Below are 22,715 nucleotides of genomic sequence, written 5' to 3'. Positions count from 1 at the left end.
CGTCAGTCAGAGTACAGGCGGCAGGGAGTGTGGGAAGGTGGGCAGGAAAGAGGGGAGAGGTCCTGAGATGGAGGGAGATCGCAGCCGGGAGGTGAAGGCTGGGAGGCCTCGTCTGGGACCTGCGAGCCAGCTGAGGGAGAAAAGGGGGAGGTCCTGGGCAGGAGGCAAGCGGAGGGAGCAGGGACAGTCGGGATCTTGGGAGTGGAGCCGAAAGGCAAAGGACAACCGCAGAAGCGAGGGCCAGGCTTCCCAGGGGTGGGTCTGGAGGTGGGGAGGCTGGGGAGGGAGAGACTAAGGGGAAGGATCCCGAGGGGGAGAGTCGGGGCGGGCCACGGGACCCCATTGGCCGAGGGTGGGTCCTCCCCTCGCTGGGTTTCACTGAAGTCCTGGCTGGAGCGCCTGGCCAGTGACTGGAAGGCGCCATGGCCCAATACACGCTTTTGGACAGCTCTCTGGCTCTGATCCGCTTCCAAAACCCGCCTTTGAACACCTTTAGGTAGGTGAGAGGGAGGGGGCGCGACGCTGCAGCTGCGGCCCCGCGCGCCGCACCCCGCAGTCACTAAGTGTCGGAGCTGGGACCCCAGGGCGCTCCGGGCTCAGGCCCTCCCTTCCGTGGTGGGCCACGCGCTAGATGCCATCCCCGCTTAGAGCTGGCCTGGGCGATCCGCCGGCTTCTTGCCAGCCTAACTTTCGTGGTGTGTGATATCTGTGCTTAGAAATCAGCTAGACTGTAAGCAAACAAGCCGCACGCATTTGGCAGGGGCACAAAAACTTACTTGTCCCCTGACCGAGGAACTGCGAGGATCATTGATATAGAACTCAGAGACAACCTTCGAAGACGGGAGTTCAACTCCTTCATTTTTCAGGAGAAGAAACTGAGGCTCCTGCTGGTTAGGTATTAAGAGGAGAGGAAGGATTTTGAACCCAAGGCTTGCTGCCCTACTCACTATTCCACTAGTGTGATACCACCTGGAGGGCAGCCTCCAAGCTGGAGTCTGTAAACTCTAAACAGTAGATATTTTGATACCTATATTTAATTTGCCTCTCCAGCTCATTTTATAGATGAGGAAATGGAGACAAACAGGGTTAGGTGACTTGCTGAAGGTCACACACCTAGCAAGTGTCTAAAACCAGGTTTGAACTCAGGAAGATGAATCTTCCTGACTTCAAAGCCAGCATCCTATACACTGCACCACCCAGATGCCCACATATAGACTAGGTGGAAAGTAATCTGAGGAGGGCTCTGGGTGATGGGAACGCCAAAAAAAGCCTCTTGCAGAAGGGGGTACTTGAACTGAGTCTTGAAGGAGCTAAAAGGCAGAGAGATGGAGGGAGGGCATGGTAAGCATGGGACAAACCAGTGCAAAGGCTTGAGGCAGGAGTCCAGCTCCAATAATCTAACAGGAGCTAGAAAGGGCTGAGGGAGCCTTTCCTCACTCAGAACTCTAGTTTAGAGGTCATCCTGCCTCTCAGCACTCACTGCCTTGGTGACCAGCACCAAAGCTACCAAAGCTTGGTGACCCTTTCTCCTCACCTGTAAAACCCCCAATCTTGGCCCCTCTGGTGGTTCCAAGAGACCTTCAGGGCCTGAGTTCCCTTACTGCTCTAGCTTCAACAAACCAAGATCTTTCTCTTACAATTCCCTCAATTTCACAGGCAAGAAAACCCAGTCCTCCAACTGCAAACCTGTGTTCTTCCTGTTACATCCATTTTCCTTTCCCAGTCATTATCATTTGACACATATTTAGAGCAGGGAGATATATTAGAGCCTTCATTTTGCACTAGGGAAACAGTCCCAAAGAGGTAGAGTCAATGCCTCTGGAACACTCTCTTCAGTCTTTTTCCAAGGGAAGCCCCAACCTGGGAGTCAGCCTTATCTTATTTTGTATGTGAAGGCAAGCTCCTACTTGATCTTTCAGGAGAACACTAAAGAAAGGAGCCTCTTTAAGCCTCCTTTAAGGCTGAAACTGGAGTGGACACTGGTCAGGGAAATGAGAATTATTCTTTTCCTAAAGCAGCTTAACCCAAGGACTTTGGGGCTTTACTGAATGAGAGATCTAATCCCTGGCACCAACTGAAAGCTGAGTAGAGGTGGCCTTCTCTGCTGAGCTAGCTAATTGTGTAGTTTTGTCTATTTTTATTTAATAAGCGGGGAACGTCTTTGTGAAAGCTGTTTGGCCTTGGTTTTTACAAGACCTTGGAAGGAAGAAAGAAGTGCTTTGAGTTGAGCAGAAAGGGAGCCTGTCTATTTAATCCTCCAGGCTATATTTCTTGGAAGTGTCTGAAAGATTGATAAAGTAATGTAGGTACAGTCCTTTAATCCGACTGAAAAATTTAAAAAAAAGGGGGGGAAGGGGATGGATGGGGCTTTGAAGGGGCAGCTGGGCAAGAATTACAACTGTTCACATGAAAGGTCTATGAGAATCATTGCATTTTTTTTTTTTTTGGCCTTTTGGAGGGCAATTGGGGTTAAGTAACTTGCCCAAGGTTACATGGCTAGTTCTTTTTTTGTGTGTGGGCGTTAAGTGTCTGGGGCCGGAAGGGAACTCAGGTCCTCCTGACTCTGGGGCCAGCGCTTTACTCCCTGCGCCACCTAGCCGCCACCTAGCATCATTACATTTCTATTCTGCTTGTCTTGCTTTCTCTAATTTGAACCTCTGCACTACAGGATCAGAGCTGGGAGGGACTTTAGAGGTCATCCCCCTTATTTGGCAGAGGAGGAAACTAAGGCTGAGAGAGCTTAAAGTGACTGCTTTAGCTAAGAGGTGTCTAAGGCAGTGGGATTTGAACTCAGCTCTTCCTGGCTCTGCTTCCAACCCTCTATAATGCTACCCCTCTCTCAGCAGCCTCAGTTAATGATGACTGCAGAATTAACAAAAAACAATATGGCAAGGGGTATTGATTTAAATTAAATTAAATTGAAAATAAATGCTATCCTCTGTTCATTTTTGTAGTTATTCTGGATCTAGGAAAAACATGACTTTTGGACCCTGTACTATAGTGCAACTGTTGTGTACTATCTGTAGAATCAGCATATTTGGTGCTTAAGTAATGGTCAAAGGTGAGAGTTAACTCTAGGTTTTAAGGTGAAAGGGAAGTAGCAGAAAGGTGATTACTACATTTACTATCATCCTTCCTATTATTTCCAGATATAGACCCTCAAATGGTGGGGGCAGGGCAAAGGGAAAAAAGGAGGGGAGAACTTGTTCTTAAAATATTTATTATTTGTTTATTTTTTAAAAAATTATTCATTTATTTTTTGGATTCCAGCATTCACTTCCATAAGTTTTTAATTTTCTTTCTCTCCCTTCTTCCTCGCTCATAAGATGGAATGCAATCTGATATGACTCCACACATACATTCTGATTAAACACATTTTCACATTAGTCATGTTGCATAGAAGAATTGTAAGAATGGGAGATACCATGAGAAAGAAAAAAACAAAACAAAACAGAAATAGTCTGTTTGGCTCTGCATTCTGATTTTATAGTTCTTTCTCTGGATGTGGATGGCTATTTTTAACATTCTTTAAAAAAAATTTGAGTTTCAAATTTCCTCCCTCCCACTCCTCCCTTATCCATTAAGAAGGCAAGAAATATGATATCAATTATGCAAACCATATTTCCATATTAGTCATGTTACAAAAAAAAAGCAAAACAAAATTAAGAGAAAAAATTATGTTTTCAACTGCATTCCGACTATCAATTCTTTCTCTGGAGGTGGATAGCATTTTTCATTGCAATTCTTTTGGAATTGACTTGGATCATTGTATTGCTTAGAATAGCTAAGTCATTCACAGTTGATCATCATAGAATGTCGTTGTACAACATTCTCCTGGTTTTGCTCACTTCACTTTGTATCAGTTCACATAAGTCTTTCCAGATTTTTCTGAAAGCATCCTTCTAATAGCACGATAGTATTCTATCACAATCACATATCACAACTTGTTCAGCCATTCCTCAGTTGATGGGCATCCCCTCAATTTCAATTCTTTGTCAGCACAAAAAAAAAAAGCTTCTATAAATATTTTTGTACAAACGGGTCCTTTTCCCACTTCTATGATCTCTTTGGGATACAGACCTTGTAGTGATATTGCTGAATCAAGGAGTATGCACAGTTTGATAGGCCTTTGGGCATACTTCCAAATTGCTCTCCAGAATGGTTGGATCAGCTCCCTACCTACCTTCCAACATTTATCACTTTCCTTTTCTGTTCTATCAGTCAATCTGATAGGTGTGAGATGGACACCAGCAGTACAGTGGGACAATGTGGACCTGGGTCTGAAAGTCCCTCCCTTACCTCCTTCCTCACATATTTCCTGTGTCTCTGCTCTGCTACTGTCCTACAGACAGAATAAATTCTCTTCATCATTGGCAGGGCAGATGCCTGCAGAACAGGAACAGGCTGTACCTGCCAATCGTGTAGTGAGCAGACCCAGGCTCAGCTTAGCTGCCTGCCTATGCCAGTGGTTCTGAGCTCCTTCCTCCTCCTTCAGGCCATACTTATGGCAGAAATCAGGAGCCCTGAGAACAAGCAGCCTTCATGGAGGTTGGCCTCCAAGGCTGGGGCAACAGACAGACACAAGATCTGCTGCCTCCAGTTTTATGGTCCCCCCAAATGCCACCTCCTGGTCATTAATGAGCTTCCCTCAGGAGTTTAAAATGCTTTATAAATACTTATTTGGGCTTGCTTCTTGTAGTTAACTTCACCTGTTAAGGGGCTGGTACCATCCAAGTGGCTATTGATCACATTTTTGTCTCGTTCAGTCATTTTAGTCAGGTCCAACTCTTTGTGGCCCCATTTGAGTTCTCTTGGCAAAGATATTTGGCTGGTCTGCCATTTACTTCTCCACTCATTTTACAGAGGAAGAAACTGAGGAAAATGGGGTTAAGTGACTTTCCCAGGGTCACACAGGCAGTAAGTGTCAGAGGCTAGATTTGAACTCGGCTCTTCCTGACTCCAGACTGGGTGCTCTATGTCCTTCTTGCTGCCCTCTAAGATAATAATATTGGACAGCATTTATACAGCATTGTAATGTTTACAAAGTACTGTGTAGATAGTATCTAGTTTCGACCTCACAACAGTTGGAGGGCCAGGTGCTATGATTAACTACGTTTTACAGATGAGAGGGCAATAGAACCTCCCGGGTTTAAGGTTCATTTGGCAGTCACTCAGGTGTGTTGAATGGACCCACCTTTACATGTGGTGTCTCCTCCATTAAATGTTCTTTGTTTCTCTATGCTCAGCATGTATTAAACACTGAATAAGTACTTATTGATCAATTGATTGGTTGATTGGAGTTCAGGAGAGAGACTAGGGTCAGATAAATAGCTAATGAGTCATTAGGGGGCAGCTAGGTGGTTCAGTGGATGGACGGCTGGCTGTGGGGTCAGGAGGACCTGAGTTCAAATCCAACCTGGGATGTGCTTGCTAGCTGTATGGTCCTAGACATGTCACTCAACACCAATTGCCTCAAAAATTAAAAAAATAATAATAATGTAAAGTCACTAGAGTTTATGGAACAGAGAAATGACCTGGTCAGATCTGGGCTTTAGAAAAGTCACTTTGACGATTGTGGAGTTCAATGGGAGTGATGAAGCAAAGAGAATAATTGGGGCATTATTGTGATGGTTCAGGCAAGAGGTGATGGAGGTTTGCTCTAGGCTAGTAGCCATGGGAGAAGAGATAAAGGGGCAGGCTGTGGATCGAGAATGGACTAGACTGGTGCTTAGATGTGAAGGTCAGGGGAGAGCAGGGACAATGTCCACCCCAACATGTCACCTCCAGATGGGGCAGGACAAGGTTGGAAAAGAAGTGAAAACTATGGGAAACAGGGTGATGAGACTAAGTATGTGTTTTCCCATCATTGGGGTGGGGAGCCCAACGCGGTGGGCCCATGGGTCCTGAACTTTGTTCTTCTTTTCCTTCCAGTAAGGCTGTGGTTGATGGCCTGCTTGACAGCTTGAAGAAAGCCGAGAATGACCCAGGGGTGAAAGCCATCGTCATCTGTGGGGCAGATGGGAAGTTCTCTGCAGGTAAATGGGGCTTTCTGGACCCCTCCCCACTCATTATCCCAGGTGCTCCGTGGTCCTCTGCTGCTCTGGGGGCCTCAGCGGGAGGTGCCTTTGGACAGCGCAATAGCTATAATGATAACTCACATTTCTGTCTTGCTTCAAAGAGTCATTATAATGTTCTTATTGAAAACAAGTCTCAGAGCCAGGGAACCTGTGTTCAAATCCTGCTTCTGACAAATCTATCCCTAGGATTATAAGTCTGGGCTCTTAGAGGTCGCTTAACCCAACCCCCCTTATTGTACAGATGGGGAAACTGAATCTGGGGAGCTAAGTTAAAATAGGGAGGGTGGATGGAAAGAAGGAAAGAAAAGAGGGAAGGAAGGAAGAGAGAGTAGGAGGGAGAGAGAAAAAAGAAAGAAGCTCTAACAGTCTATCTGTTGGCATCCCAATCAAGCTGCTCCCAGCCCCAATATTCTGTGGGCCCCCTGAACAGCAGGTACGTCGCGATTTAACCACACAATCTTACTTTAACCAAACCTCAGGCCCCAGACTCAACCATAGGCCTCCTGCTGCACCCCCCCCACCCCACAATATTCTGACTTCCTCATATATGCCTGTAAGGCCAACAAATGCAGCACACAGGAGGGCTGCGAGCACAGGGTCACTCTTGATCTGGTCAGACAGGAAAGACACCAAGAAGGGCTTAATGATCTTACTTTAGTCTAGTCTAGTTTTCTCAGAGAGGGTTGCTGATAATGGGAGGACACACTCCTACGGCATTCCTTAATCACCTTTTGCAGGGGCCGGCAAGAAGGGGGTGCAACTCCCCCCAGGTCTTCATGGGATCAGTGGAGACAGGCACAGCTTGTGCACCCACTGAATCCCCTCATGCCTTAGTGGGGGCCAGCTGAGGCAAACACAGATTCCCCCAACCCTTGATGGGGGCTGATCAAGGTACAGACAGCTTCTGTGCACTCAACCCTAAGGCTCCCCATTCACTGACCAATGCCCACCTGCTTTATAGGGCATCAGACAAAGAAGGCACGTTGCCAGCAATCCCCTCACAAGTTTGCACCGCCCCATCTCAGTATCTCACTGTGCAGGCGCAGGGATGTTTAGAGCATTTATCATCATACAGTGCTGTGCACTGACTGTCCCTCCCCTAACAAACTGTGTGGGAGGGATTTCCCTGAAAGGATGATACGAAGAGATCTTGGTTACAGAAATTTAGACGGTTATTGAAAGTCAGGGTTGAAAGGGATGTCCGACGTCTTCTAGCCACACTGGCCCTGACTGATGGCCAGTTCTGGTCCTCTGGAGGCTCCCATTGTAAGGGGCAGACAACACACAGAAAGTTGAAGCTCCAGACGACAGGAAAAGGTCCCGTGGACCTTAGGGCTCCGCAGCAAAGCTGAGGGCACTGCTTCACCCCTAATGTCATTGTCATTGATAACTTCACATCAGTTCCTGATCTTGAGCCCTTCAGCTGTGCCAAGGATTTTGGTAGCAAGACTCTTCTGACCTGGGCCTTTGCAGTCATTGTGGCTTTACAGAAGCAGCTGCTCGACCCCAAGTTTGGAGGGGTGAGACAGGGTAAATGACTGTTTGGGATGGCGGCTGGAAGTGCTGGGCTGGAAGCAGGACCAGGATTCTTGGCCTTAACTGGCAGTAGATGGAGGTTGGTGAAGAAAGTGGGCCCCTTTTCCACAGTGACTGTGGTGCCTGGACTGGAAGCAAGACCAGTGGCCTGAAGGTCACTGCTATTCCCAAGATTCTCACTAGTTGTGTGACCCTGGGCAAGTCACTATACTTTAGATCCCAGTTTTCTCATCTGTAAAGTGAGAGGGTTGGATCCAGCCTCCAAGGTCCTTCCAGCTGGAGAGCTATGGTCCCATGCACCTCTTTGTTTTGCAGACAGGGAAAGTGAAGCTGAGAAAAGAGAAGTTAAGAGTGTGGGTACCTTTTCTCCAGCTTTTCATACCATGCTGGCAATCCTTAGTGAGTCCTATTTGCCTGGCCCATTGCACTTGGTAAAATCTGCCCATGCTCTAACTGGTCACACACTCACTTTCCATTTAGGGAAGAAGATTGTTCCTCAGCACAGTCAATGCCCTCTTCTTGGCCTTGGTTGACCCGGCTCTTTGTTCACATCATCCTCCCAGGCTCTGATCATGTTGCTGATCTCAGGACACTGTCACCTAGCAATAACCTATTTCCCAGTGCTACTGACCATTCCGCTGGAACTGGCCCTTTCATCCAGATGATGCCTCTTTCCCAGGCTCGTTGCTTCTTACCAGATATTCATCTGCTAATCTCCTCTCTGGTTTGGGGGCAGAGATGAGTATTATCCACTTGACTTTGGAATGCTCCCATGGCGCAGAAGAGTCTTCCCTGGAAAGAGCATGCAGCCTTAAACCCAGCAGCTCTGGCAAGCCCCCACCCATCCTTCACGTCCTGTCCCAGCATCCACCCTGGACAGTCTCAAAACCTCTGACCCTGGATGCCTGGGTGACAGGACAAACCTCTTCTCCCCACTGGCCCTTGGTAGACTCCTCCGGCATCTTGACCAAGAAAACCCCAACTGGGACCCCAAAGATTGGAAATGAGTAACCAAGGGCATGATCATTTCTGGTCAAAGAGGAAGATTTTATATTCATGCCCAGCCGAGGGGATAAGGCTGGTCATTCCAACCTGGGCAAAAAATGTGAGGCGCTGTCCTCTATCATCTGACATGCTAGAAATCCCAGTTCTTGGTTCAGGGCCTGGCACATAGTTGGTGTTTAATGAATGCATACTGACTGAGTGACTTAGCCAATCTTCATGGCTCCATGTCAGCCGCAGAATCGACAAGTTTCCCTTTGTCCAAGTCATTGATAAAGACATTAGCCGGAACAGAGCACTACTCCTCAGGTATTCTTTGGGCCTCCTCAGTCCACCAGTTCAGAACCCACCAAACTTCACTTCCTAACGTGTAGTTCTGTGTGTGGCACTCCTACTCCAGAATCTTCAATGGCTCCCCATTGCCTGCCAGATACATTTTAGACATCTTAGTCTGTTTTTCAAATTCCTCCTACTCCAGTCCCAGTCTAATTATTTTGTTGGGGACAAGTGATGGGGCAAGCTAGCCCCCAGACCATGAGCAGACCATGGAGAAAGGTAGCATCTATGACTTTTCTCTCCTTGGGAGGAAGGAGGTTGGCTTCCTTGCCTAGAATGCACTCACACCCCATCTCTGCCTCTTACTTATGTCTCCATTTATTGATAAAGAAACGGGCTCAGAGGGATAAAATAGGCCAGGGTCAGAGCTCACAAGGGTCAGAGATAGGATTTGAACCCACATCTTCCTGACTGTAAGTGCAATGCTCTGTCCTTCACACCAGACTGCCTTCCAAAAACTGTCTGGTGGGTTATGCTGAACATGACCTTTTTCCCTGACATTTTTCTTCTTTTTCTTTCCTTAGGGGCTGACATTCGAGGCTTTAGCTCCCCACAAAGGCCAGCCACTCTTTTGGGCACCATAGTTGATATTTTACAGTGCATGGGGAAGCCTTCAGTGGCTGCCATCCAGGATGTGGCTCTGGGAGGAGGCCTGGAATTGGCGCTGGGCTGTCACTACAGGATTGCTGATGCCAAGGTAGCGGCTCTGGGGGCAGCACTGGGCTCTCTCTGACCCCAGACTTCAGACCTTGCTCCAAAGGGTTCCTGCAAAGGCTAAGAAGGTGGGACCAACCTCCCCTGGGAGGAGACAGTGACTGGGATCCGGGCTGAGTGGTGATTGTCATTTTCTTGAGTCACGTCCAACAGGAGCTCATGACCCTATGGACCAGACTGTCCAGGGGGTTTTCTTGGCAACAGACTGAAGGGGTTTGTCATTTCCTTCTCCAGAGGTTGAGTGACTTGCCCAGGGTCACAGAGCTAGTAAGCGTCTGAAGCCAGATTTACACTCAGGTCTTCCTCTAGCCACTGCACTACCTAACTGGCCCTGGGCTGAGTACTTAGCAACTACATGGAGAAATTCTTACAAAGAGAGATTCTTTCAGGGGTCTCTCAGCCTGCTCTGCCCAGGGCCAGGACCTGAGGATCTCCCAGCACAGGGGAAGCAAAGCTGCTTCCAGTAGGGGAAGACAGGTTCTTCTACATTGTGTTCAGTCACTCAATCAGCAAGCATTTATTAGGCACTTACACTGAGCTAGACATTGGGGATATTAAGAGAATCAATGAATTGGTAAGCATTTATTAAGCTCCTACTGTATGTCAGTCACTAAGAGAGAAAATCAGCAAGCATTATGGAGCTCCTACTGTAGACACCGGAGAGACAGTCAATCCATCGGCAAGCATTTATTAAGCTCCTACTGTGTGCCAAGCACCGTATGTTGAGAATTAAAAAATCAGAACAAAATAGACCCTACCCACAAAGAACTTGCATCATATTAAGGAAAATAAGGTGTTACTTCCCATTCAGCTTGTTTTGTTGGTATTTAATTATTATTATTATTATTTTTAAGCAATCGGGGTTAAGTAACTTGCTCAAGGTTACAAGGCCAGTTATTTCTGGGTGTGGTGCTGAGTATCTGAGCCCAGATTTGATCCCTAGGTCATCCCGACACTGGAGCCAGTGCTCTTACTCTCTGAGCCACCTGGCCACCCCGGTATTTAATTATTATTAATTATAATTATTAATATTATGGTTTGTATTGAATTCTCTGTGTCTATGCTGTTTCTCTCACTAGAATGGATTTGAGGGCCCTTTGTCACTGGACCTTCAGGTGTCCAGCACAGGGCCTGGCACACAGTAGCTCTGTAACAAATGCTTGCTGATTGACAGATTCTCTTAAGATTCCCAATGCTGGGCACAGAGTAAATTGCCCAGAATGGATGCTGGCTGAATGAATGACTGAATGTTGGGGTGGAGCAGGGCAGCCTGGGGAAGAGCCAGGGCCTCCTAGCCTTGACCTGTTTCCTGGGGTGGTGGGCTTCTCTAAGCCTCATCCTATTTGGTTAGAAAGAGCCAGACCCTTAGGGTCCTTGGAAGCCTGGGGGCAAAAGAGGAACCAAGATTATCCAAGTTTCAGCTTTAGAGGGTTTTGAAACCATGACCTAGAGTTGAAAGGAACCCTAGAGGCCATCTAATCTAGCCCAGCCCTGGTGGCTTTTTTACAGGTGAAGAGGCTGAGGCCTGGGCAGGGCACATGACCTTTCCCAGGACACAGGACCCTGTATCCAGGGTCAGGATGATCTCTTAAGGGAAAAATAAGGGCCTCTCAGGCCCTTCTGGTTGGAGCTGGATTCCTGCCCCCAGGCTTTGCATGGACTGTGCCCCACCTTAGCATGCCCTCCCTCCTGATCTCTCTGCCTCTTAGTTTCCTTACTGAGCTCAAGTGCCACCTTCTGCAGGAGAAGTATCCCCTCCTCCATCCGATGCCTTCTGTCTCTCTTCACCTCCTCCACTCTAGCCCCACCTTCTTTTTAGGTACCTTGTCTCCCTCATTAAACTAGGAACTCCGGGAGGGCAGGTTCTGTTTTTTGCCTTTCTTTGTAACCTTAGCTTAGCACAGTCTGGGCCCCTGACACGAATTTAGTCAATGTTTGTTGACTAAATATTAGTTGGCCAATAATATCTAAATACCTTTTCTGAGAATCTCTGTCCCTTCCAGCTGAAAATACATGGCAAATATTGATGCAGAGGTGTTTGAGCATAGCATCTGAGATCACATCATGAAAAGACTGGACTGGACAGGGCGACGTCTAGGGGTGCCCTGTAGCCCTAGTTTGGCCAGCCCCTTCCTTGCCAAGGGTGATATGGTGACGTCCCCTTTACTAAACCAAGACAAGGGCTGCTAGGTGGCACCATAGTGTACAGAGAGCCAGGGCTAGAGTCGGGAAGGCCTGAGTTTAAATCTGTAGTCTAGCTGTGTGACCCTGGGCAAGTCACTTACCCCTGTTTGCCTCAGTTTTCTCATCTGTAAATTGGAGATAATGATAGCACCTGGCTCCTAGGGTTGTTGTGAGGATCAAATGAGGTAATTGTGAAATACTTGGCTCTTAGTAGGCGCTATATTGTCATGATCATATCACATCTGGGAGGGTTCATGGGAGCAGTGCTAGAGGGGGCCTGTGATGTCAGTTAGTCCAATTTTCTCATTTTGTAGAGACAGGAACAGGCTCAGAACATAATTGCCCAGAAGCTCCTTGTGAATGGCAGAATCCCAATTCCAGCTCCATGTCCCCAGTCCCCACAAAGGACTTTGAGAGTGTGTCCAGAGGAGAGTGACCAGGCTGGTCCAGGGGAGACTGGAGGCTGGGCCCCAGGATGACTGGTGAAAGGAGCAGAGACTGTTCAGCCTGAATAAGAGAAAAGCCAAAGGGCCGTGATAGCTGTTTGCAGTTACTAGAGGCTGTCAGTCATGTTTCAGAGGGCTCAGGGTCATTCAGCTTGGCCCCAGAGGACAGAACTGGGAGCTATGGAGTGGAAATAGTACAGTGAGCAATTTGGGTCCTTATGTGGAGTCTCTTTGAGCACCGTTGAGGCACCCTTGTTGGGGATGTGATGGCAGGGATCCCTTTTCGTCTCTAGGTGGGTCGGGATGGCTTCTACCTGCAAGATCCTGAGTGAGAGTCTTCTTGAGTGCCTGCTTCTGCCAGTTCTACCAGAACAACTCCCTGAATTTGGGTATACTTCCACATTTGATAGGCTCGCGTTGGCTTCCCAGAGGTCACCCTTGGAATTCTCCCTGGTGCAAGAGGGACCCAGCTTCTCCCCAGGCTCATTGGGATACCTGCTTCCCTTGACCTGATCACCTCAGGTAAAAAGCCAGTTGTCTCTCATTATATAGTGAGGTTGGAGAGGGTGAAGGAATGCATTGTAGGCCTGCTCATGTCTCTGCCTCACCAAATGACCTTGGACTGGCCCCTCTGGCCCTCAGTTTCTCAGTGTGGAAGGTGAGTATAATGGCGCCGGTTCAGCTACCTCTTGGGAGGACTATAACCAAGTAAAGTCTCAACTTTATTTGGTTTTATGGGGGAGGTTGTCTAAGTGGGTGGCATCTGAGCTGGCCCTTTAAAGGATGGGAAAGGAGATGTGGATGAGCGGCTAAGATTTTTTGCATGAGGAAAGACTGTTGTGTGGGAAGACCTGCTTGGCCTCACAAGGCAGATGAACTTGGAGCAGTGGATGGAAGTGTGAGAGGGACAGATTTGGGCTGGATGTCAAGAAAAAATCCTAATAACTAAAGCTGTCCCCAAGTGGAAAGCAAGGGGCTTCCCCCTCTCTTGGAAATCTTCAAGTGCTGGTCGGCCATGTCATGGTGGGGATTATTTAGTTACTCTAAGGAGGAAAGGGACCTCAGAGACTGTAGTGCAATAACCTCATTTTACAGGTGTAGAAACTGAGGCACAGAGGAGCAAAATGGTTTGCCCAAAGTCACACAGCTAATAAGTGTCTGAGATTTGGAAAGGCAGTGTGGTATAAATTTGGAGTCAGAGGACTTGGGTTCAAATCCTAGCTCTCCTACCCTCACTCTACTTGGATGACCCCATTCAAGGCACTTCCTCCCTTTTAGTCTTAATTTCCTCATCTGTAAAATGAATGGGCTTGGGGTGGCTAGGTGGTGCAGTGAATAGAGCATTGGCCCTGGAGTCAGGAGGACCTGAGTTCAAATCTGGCATCAGACACTTAACACAAAAACTAACCTTGTGACCTTGGGCAAGTCACTTAACCCCAATTGCCCTATCTTCTCCCCATCAAAAACAAAAAAAAAAAGAAAAAAAGAGAGAAAGAGAGAGAGAGAGAGAAGGAGAGAGAGGAGAAAGAAGAGAGAGACAGAGACAGAGAGAGACAGAGAGAGAGAGAGAGAGAGAGAGAGAGAGAGAGAGAGAGAGAGGGCTCAACCAAGTGACCTCTAAGGTCCTTTCCAGGAACTGTCATGATGACCTTGGCTTTATGGCTCCAAGACCAAACCTCTAATCCAGTCCTCCATACTGCCAACCAAGCTGGCTTCTAGCTCTGAAATTCTGTGGTTATCATGCTGACTCCCTTTTCATCCAAATTTTTTTTGTTGCAGGGAGACATGTTGTGGCTCCTGAAGCACTCAAATTGGGACTACTGGACAAAATTGTGAACTCTGATCCAATTGAGGAAGCCATCAAGTTGGCCAAACAAGTTTCAGGTGAGGAATCTGGCGCTGCTTTGAGAACATTTCAGAAGCTACTCAGCCCAGTTTTTAGGGAGGCAGGCAGGCTAAAACAAGTCTTGGGATTTTAGGGCAGGGTTGGGTTGAATAAATCAAATCACTCTGCACCTTTTAAAGTGTTAAAGATGCTAAGCCTTGAGAACACTTTTCTTTTGAAAAATCCATGATAGGTTTTGGATTAAAGGGAGGGGAGGTCCTCACTCTACTGGAGTGATATTGCACAGAAACTGATTGGCTGAATGTCAACTAGACAAGAATGCCAAGGATTTTGAGATTTGAGCTAGTGGAGAAGAGACCTAGTTCCAGTTAAAACCTTGAGAAGGAGTTGAGTGGGGGAAGAGGAGCAGAGTTCATTAGGGCTAGAGCTAATTCAATGTCTGAGGCTGAACTCAGGTCTTCCTGATTCCAAGTCCAATACAGTGTCTGTCCCTTAGCTGACTAATTGATAATCTACTCATAATCATAGTAAGAAGCACACCAGTGGGGGCTCATGAGTCATAGCTTTAGAACGACACCTTCTGATCTTTCAGGGCTCCCCTAAGAACCCCCAAGGGACCAAATAGTCATGCTCTGGGCACCCAGCTCTTCAGTGGGAGTGTAGCTTCAAAGCAGGAACTGCAGGTGAAAAGTGTGCGAAACAAGAGTGCTAAGCCCTGAGAATAGGGAGAAAGGCAAAAACCAGACCCTGCCCTCAAGGAACTTTCAGTCTAATGGAGGAGACAATGCACAGATTTGTACAGAAAAGGCATAGATGGGCTTGTCGCAGAGGGAAAGCAGAAAAATGAAAGCCTGGCAAAGGCTTCTTGCTGGAATAAGATTGTGAAAGAATGGGGACACCAGCAGAGGAGCTTGTATTTTCCCCTAGGTGTTGAGGCCTCTTGAGCAGGGGAATGGCACTATCATAGATTTATGCTTTAACAACATTATAATAGTCATTTACTCAGAGTGTTGGAGCTCCTAAAAGACTTTATGCATGTTGTTTCCTTTGATTCTCACACAAGGGAAGTGCTAATATTATCCCCATTTTGCTGTTGAACAAACTGAGGCAGAGAGAGGTGAAGTGACTTGCCCAGGGTCACACAGCTTGTAGGAGTGTGACAACAGGTGTTCTTTTTTTTTTTCCTTTTTGGAGGGCACTTGGGGTTAAGTAACTTGCCCAAGGTTACACGGCTAGGTGTTTTTTTTTTTTTTGGGGGTTGTGTGTAAGTGCCCTCAGACCCGAGACCAGGTGTTCTTCTTTCCAGGCCCAGTTCTCTATTCACTGCCCCACCCAGCAGCCTCTGAGAGGCAGAGGGGAAAGACTTGGTTCAGGGAAACCAATTAGGAGACTGTTGTCAGAGTCCAAGCAGGACCTGAGGAAAGGCTGAATTTAGAGGCATCTGGTAGAGTGGAAAAGGGAGGTTATGGGGAATCAGAGGACCTTAAAAAGCCTGGCTAAGAAAATAGTAGCTACCATTTATACAAAGCTTTAAGGTTTACAAAATGCCTTAGAAATATGGTCTCATTTGGTCCTCACAAGAAGCCAGGGAGGTAGGGGCTGTTGTGACCCCTATTTTACAGATGAGGAAAATGAGGCAAATATAGGTCAAGTGATTTTCCCAGGATCACTTGGCTAGTAAAGTCCAAGGCAGGATTCAAACTTGGGTCTTCCTGACTCCAAGTCTAGCCCCTGTCTGGTATATTGTAGAAGAATGCCTCTATAGGCGTCTTCCAGCTTGAAAGAATTCTCTGAAGAGGAAGAGGAAGATGCACCAGCTTCCCCTTCTCACAGTTTTTCAGTTCCCAACATTTCACAATTTGGCCACTGGAGGGCGCACAGATATTGAAGAATCCTCCCTGGGAAACTGGGTGATTTCAGGATACAGTGGTAGAGAAGATGCTTCATGGTCATTGTAGATACTTGAAGATGCTCTGGTGTCCGGAGGATCCTAGAACTGTGTCTGGAAGGGACTCCAGAAGCCATCCAGCTTAGCCCCCTCATTTGACAAATGGGAAAACTGAGGACCAGAGAAAATGTCTAGTCCAAGCTTACACAGGTAGTAAGTGGAAAAGCCAGGCTTGAAACCAGGGCCTCTGACTCCAATAGAAACATGTTATTGTTTACTAATTGCAATCATGTCTGCCTCTCCATGACCCCATTTGGGGTTTTCTTGGCAGAGATACAGGAACAGTTTGCCATTTCCTTCTCCAGCCCATTTTATAGATGAGGAAACTGAGGCAAGCAGGGGTATGTACCTTTCCCTGGGTCACCCAGCTCGTGATCCCCTCAGGCCATATTTGAACTGAGGAAGATGAGTCTTCCTGGCTCCAAGCCTTGAGCTCTGTGTATTTTGGCGCCACCTAGTGCCCATTGTAGGAATATAGCATCCTAAATTTGGAGCTTGGAGGCACCTAGGAACTCACTGAGCAAGAGAGGAAAAGCCATTTGGTCTGAGGAGTCCGAAGGCAGTCATTTCTCACTGACCCCCACAGCGACAGAGGGGAGATTCAAACCCAAGTTTTCCTGGCATTAAATCCATCCACAATGCTCTGAAAATCCTTACCCGAGTACATTTTTCCTTCATGATCCCATGAACAGAATCAGATTCTTCCCTACTATCGAAGGAAGGTTGAGTGCGGATGGATCAGCAGGTGGATGCTAGTTTTCATGATGTATTTAAGGAATGGAAAATTTCCTTACACTGATTAAATGCTAACTAGGGAGGATGGGCATAAAGTGAGGAAGTGTCACAGCTGCTATTGTTAGGGACTTACTCATTGTCCTAATGAGTATAATTAAGATCTCAACATTAATTACCAAGTGAAATGGGTCTTGTTTGTGGTTTTCAGTTTCTCTTCCCCCATGTGCATGTTCATAGGTAACCTTCTAAATTCAGTTCTGTTTTCTTTCAGGTCAACCCATAGGCTCTAAGAGACTCACGACGAGGCAGGTTCAGAAGCTGCCAAACGTGGACATGATTTTCCAGGAAGCCCTGCTTAAGATGAGGAAACAGTACCCAGGGTGTATTTCTCGGGAGACCTGTGTCAAAGCCGTCCAGGCTGCTGTCCAATACCCCTACGAAGAAGGGAAAGAGAAAGAGAAGGAGATGCTCCTGTACCTTCTGAGCTCAGGACAAGCTAAAGCCCTGCAGTATGCCTTCTTTGCTGAAAAATTTGTGGCAAAGTGGTCGACTCCCTCTGGGGCATCATGGAAGACCTCCTCACCACAGTCTATCTCATCTGCAGCGGTAGTGGGTAAGAAATCTCAAAAGTCTGTGTGATTTTCCATACCAGAGCATGAGGAAACACTTGCTTAGATCCTAGGGCAAGAATCCCAACCTCTTCAGGATGTATGACCCATTCACAAATACAGGCATCATCCCTGTATGCCTTAGTAGACGTTCTTCATGAGTTACTAATGTTGATAGTGCTGTGCCTCTCTCCTCATTGGTGGAGTCACAGAATTGTTAAACCTGAGAGGCCGAAGGGCCCTCAGTTGGCCTCTTGGAAGCTTCTTGCAATGGCTCCTGGTTGTATCCTCTGGGACCAAACACAAAACATCTAGTCTCCTGTCCCTCTCGGTTTTTCCTTCAGGCTAAACCTTCCCTGAGTTTCTTCAAGTAATGCTTCTGTAATGACTCCAGGCCTTTCCTCATCCTTACTTCCCTCTGGATGCTCACTGAGCTTATCAGTGGCCATCCTGAACTGTGACTCCCCACACAGAACTCCACCCAAGACTCTCCAGATGACGTCAGACAAAGGCAGAGTGCAGAAGGACTGCCATGTCCTTGTTCCAGAAAGCTATGGCTCTCTCTACAGCCCAGGATCACATCCACTGTTCTAGCTGTCAAATCTCAGGCTAACAGATGCTACATTTTTCATTCTGGGCATTAAATGCCCACATCTTTTTCAGAACAATTGTTTTCTATCCATGCCTGCCCATCTTAATTGAGCCAGCCAATTAGTCAGTAAACACTTATTCATGTGCCAGACCAAGCACCAGAAGCTACATGGTCCTGGGAGACAGGAACTCTGGGCATTAGTATCCCATTTTACAGGTGAAGAACCTGAGGCTGAGTTAAGTGACTTGGGTAAGCTTATATAATCAATAAGTGTCACAAGAGGGCTTTGAACCCTGGTCTTCCTGAGACAAAGTCCAACACTCTGTTCACTCTCTGATTTCCCCCATCGACGGCAACAGATTTCAACCCTCCCATACCCTCTCAGCCCAAGGGATTCTTCTCCATGTGCTCGACCACAAGTTCAATATGAATCATGGCAACAAAGAAAGCAAATGTGAACTTAAGATTCCATTAAGAGAGACCTAATATCCTTTTTCTGGTGCCATGTCTACCTCATGGTGTTGAAAGGGCACAGCCAGAATGACTTTGTCACTGGGCTCTAGCTGCCTTCTCCCTCCAGCCCTCTAGCCCCCTTTTCCCATTGGAGAATACTTCCCAGAACCTCCGTCGTGAGGAAGGGCCAGCCCAGCCCTCCTTTCTCCTTCAGACTTTGAGAGTTATCTTTCAATATTAGAATGTAGGCTGATTGAGGGCAGGGGCTATCTTTTTTTTGTTTATATTTGTATCCCCGACATTTTCCTGACATGTAGTAAGCAAAAGGTGCTAGGTTTAGAGAAAGCTAAGACAGTTGTGGTCCCTGATTTTGCTATAAAGTACTGTTCCTTCACTGATACTTTCTGGGCCTCAGTTTTCTCATGTACAAAGTGAGGGAGCAGTGCAGATGGCCTCTGGAGTGTCTATCCTGACGCCGAGGGAGGGCACTGTTGTCTTGAGACCAAGGGCCAAAGTAATGCATCCTGAACCCAACTCTGAATTATCTCCTGGTGGGAAACTCCCCCACTGGCTGGGAACCCCATCCCAATGGCTGGGGCCTGCTGGGGTCTCCTGGATGCTACGTGGGCCTGGACACCTTTATCCAGAGACAGCCATTCTTTTGCATAGCTGGAGTAGGGAAGAATTATTACTTGTCTGGGCAGGCTAAGATTCGAGGGAACCAGAAAGAAATCCCTGAGGGCTGGGATAGCTTCCCAAACCTCTTGTGGGAATGAACAACAGGTCCCAGCTGAGGCCTGGCTCCAGACTGAATGAATGAATGAAAAAATGCATTGATTAAATATCTAGTACATGCTAATATAAAATTGAAACAGTATTTGCTCCCCAGAAACTTCCATGGTGAGAGATAGGGGAACAGTACTCAGAGAAGAGAATTATGGTCTGGAAAGTCACAAAAATGGTGAGCAGAACAAGATGGCATCTCCAACCTGTATGAATGTGACAAAATGGTAACAAAGGTAGTACGGTGTCAGAGGCAGAATTCAAACAAGCCCAGGTTGTCCTTACTCCAAGCTCTTGGCCCACTCCATGCACTCCACTGCCTGTATAAGTGATGAGCTTTTTTTCATCCAGACGTCTAATTTCAGGAGCATAGGGAATGAAGAAAAGGCTAGTGCTTGGGGGCCCAGAGGGAATGAGACCCCAATGTAATACTGTGTGACGATCAGTCTCTTTTTCTTTACTTAGTGGAACATTTGTGTGTGTGAGGAGGCCGCCCATTTGTCTAGGGTTGATTTCAGCCTTTTCTCTAGGGAGAAACCTTGTTGTTTCTTACATGGTCCAATCTCTTCTTTTGACGCTAGGTTTGGGAACAATGGGAAGAGGCATTGTCTTCTGTCTGATGAGGGCCAACATCCCAGTTATTGCTGTGGAACAGAATGAGAAGCAGCTAGATCAGGCCAGAAAGGTGATCACTTCCCTCTTAGAACATGAAGCCTCCAAACAGAAGCGCATCGGCCAGGAGTGGAAACAGCCACGGCTCCAATTCACCACCTCCCTGGATGAGGTAGCAGGGGTGGATTTAGTGATAGAGGCCGTATTTGAAGAAATGGGTCTGAAGAAACAGATCTTCAGCAAATTGTCAGCTAAATGCAAGCCTTCGACCTTCCTGTGCTCCAACACCTCGGCCCTGGATGTGGATGAGATCGCTTTGTCCACGAGCTCCCCTCACCAGGTCATTGGCACCCACTTCTTTGCCCCTGCTCATGCTATGAATTTATTGGAGGTCATCCCTAGCCGCTTTTCATCCCCCACTACCATTGCCACCGTCATGAGGTTGGCAAAGACCATGAATAAGGTTGGCGTCGTTGTTGGAAATTGCTTTGGATTTGTTGGCAATCGAATGCTGTTCTCTTTTTCTGAACAGAATAATTTCTTAATAGAAGATGGTAGCCAGCCAGCGGAGGTTGATCAAGTTCTAGAAGAGTTTGGTTTCAGAATGGGTCCTTTCCGCGTGTCAGATCTGTCTGGGTTGGATGTGGGCTGGAATTCACGGAAGAATCGGGGCCTCACAGGACCTGCATTAGCCCCAGGAACGCCTCCGCGCCAACGTGATGGCCAAAGGTATTGCCCAATTCCTGATATGTTGTGTGAACATGGAAGATTTGGCCAGAAGACTGGCAAAGGCTGGTATCTCTATGACAAACCAATGGGCAAGATTCACAAACCAGATCCCTGGCTTTCCAGATTCCTATCTGAGTACAGGCAGAGCCATAATATTGAGCCGCGGGTCATCAAGCCAGAAGAGATCCTGGAGCGCGCGGTGTATTCCCTCATCAATGAAGGCTTTCGTATCTTAGAAGATGGCATGGCTGCTGGCCCTGAACACATTGATGCAATTTACAATAATGGTTATGGATGGCCAAGGCACAGGGGTGGACCCATGTTCTATGCCTCCATGGTGGGACTACCCACAGTGGTTGAGAAATTACAGAAATATTACCAGAAGAATCCGGACATCCCCAGGTTGGAACCCTGCAATCTTTTGAAGAAATTGGCCTCCCAGGGGAACCCACCTCTTAAGGAATGGCAGAGCTTGGGTGGCCTTCAGAGCAGCAAACTGTGATTTCACTCAGGGTCCTCAGGGGGTGCCTTCCACCCAACAACCTCAGGCAAATGTTGTAATGAATCAAAACTCAATCAAAGCCTTTTAAAAGACTTGAAGGCAAAATCTATGGGGAAAATCATGGGTGTGGGGACCCCTTCTGTGGGACTGCTTCTGTAGGGTGATTCTATTGGTTCAATACCATAAACAGCCTTGTTTAACTCCCTTGGTGACTGGGAAGGATGTGGCATGTACCAAGCATCTCAAACCAGCAGTACCACCTTGACCCGCTCCTCCTGTCAGACCCCAGTGGAGACAGTCCAAGACCCTTAACTCCAAAGCTTTGGAAAAAGAAGTACCTCCCACCCCGCTGGACCTACTTCTAGTCCTGCCCTTCCAGGCGTCTTTGAGGGGAGCAATCATGGAGAAGTTGTCTGCCTTTCTTACCTACACCAGCTTCTGCTCATAGCAGGCAAACTCAGGAGTCCTGGCCAAGGGAGCACCTTCCAGACCAAGGGTGATGCTCCCAACCCAGCCTCCACAGTGATCATCCTGAAGAGCATCCCCTGGGGGAATGCTATCTAGTATTTGCAATGTTGCTACCATAGCTCCTGAAGATGCAGAACAGAAAGCCCTCACTATTCAGATCCATGCCACTTGAAGAACTGGAAATTGAAGGGATGCCCATCAACTGGGGAATGGCTGAACCAGTTGTAGTACATGATTGTGATGGAATATTATTGTGCTATAAGGAATGATGAGCAGAAAAACTTGGAAAGATTTACATGAACTGATGCAAAGTGAAACGAGTAGAATCAGGAGAATGCTGTACACAGTAACAACAGGCTTAGGTGTTCTCAGCAATGCAATGATCCAAGACAATTCTGAAGGACTTACGATGAAAAATGCTATCCACTTCCAATGAAAGAATTAATGGGGTCTGAATGCAGATTGAAGCATGCATTTCTGCTTCCTTTATTGCTTTTGGACTTTTTTTTGATCTACATTTTCTCTTGCAACATGGCTAATCAGGAAATGTTTTGCATGACTGCACATGTATAATCTACACCAAATTGCTTGTCTTCTTAAGGAGGGAGGAGATAAAGGAGGGAGAGATTTGGAACTGAAAATTAAAATAAACTTGTTAAAAATTTACATGGAATTGAGAAAAGAGTAAAATAAAAAATTAAAGGTTAAAACAGTGCAGGTTCTCTGGGAAGAGGCAGGGAGAAGGCTGCAAGGAGAAATTTTGGTGATGTAACAACAAAGGCATGGATAACCATGTACTCAAAACAAAACAAAAGGAAATAGGACACTACGCATCAAGCCTATGTTGACACCGTGTTTGTACATTAAAAAATCATTCTTGTCGCCATCAAATGATTCAACATCAGAAATGGAGAAACTTTTCTCTTTGCAAATGGTATTGAAGTAGAAGGTGTCTTTGCTGTTGCTCCCTGAAGGCCAGGATTTTTCCCTCCCATCTGCAGCTGAAACCTTTGCTATGTGTTGTCTCCCCCAATGGAATGGAAGATGCTTAAGAGCAGGGATTATCTTTCTTTTTTTTGTAACCTTGGTGCTTTGCATACAGTAAGTGCTTAATAAATGCTTATTAATTCTTTTTTTCATTTGA

At 46.9% G+C, this 22,715-nt stretch overlaps 1 protein-coding gene across 1 annotated transcript; it reads left to right on the top strand.

Moving 5' to 3' along the window:
• Window positions 1–255: 255 nt before the first annotated feature.
• On the top strand, window positions 256–22,701 carry EHHADH (enoyl-CoA hydratase and 3-hydroxyacyl CoA dehydrogenase). The gene is made up of 7 exons (XM_069089358.1): window positions 256–496; window positions 5,932–6,035; window positions 9,476–9,648; window positions 12,706–12,817; window positions 14,075–14,179; window positions 17,096–17,437; window positions 19,842–22,701. The coding sequence occupies exons 1-7, from the start codon at window positions 423–425 to the stop codon at window positions 21,101–21,103; spliced, it is 2,172 nt and encodes a 723-aa protein (XP_068945459.1). The 5' UTR covers window positions 256–422; the 3' UTR covers window positions 21,104–22,701.
• Window positions 22,702–22,715: the final 14 nt, after the last annotated feature.

Source organism: Petaurus breviceps, unplaced genomic scaffold (genome assembly GCF_028583685.1).
Source record: "Petaurus breviceps papuanus isolate PSGF00001 unplaced genomic scaffold, PetGlider_PUasm1.0 186, whole genome shotgun sequence".
In the NCBI taxonomy this organism is placed as follows: Eukaryota; Metazoa; Chordata; class Mammalia; order Diprotodontia; family Petauridae; genus Petaurus; species Petaurus breviceps.
This window is presented reverse-complemented; position numbering and strand designations above follow the sequence as displayed.

What these genes read in the sequence shown, in the direction of transcription:
- EHHADH (XM_069089358.1), top strand. Translation starts at nt 423, where the DNA reads ATGGCCCAATACACGCTTTTGGACAGCTCTCTGGCTCTGATCCGCTTC. An exon ending in CCGCCTTTGAACACCTTTAG is followed by an intron (nt 497 to 5,931) that starts GTAGGTGAGAGG and finishes TTTTCCTTCCAG; the next exon opens with TAAGGCTGTGGTTGATGGCC. An exon ending in CCTTGACCTGATCACCTCAG is followed by an intron (nt 12,818 to 14,074) that starts GTAAAAAGCCAG and finishes TTTTTGTTGCAG; the next exon opens with GGAGACATGTTGTGGCTCCT.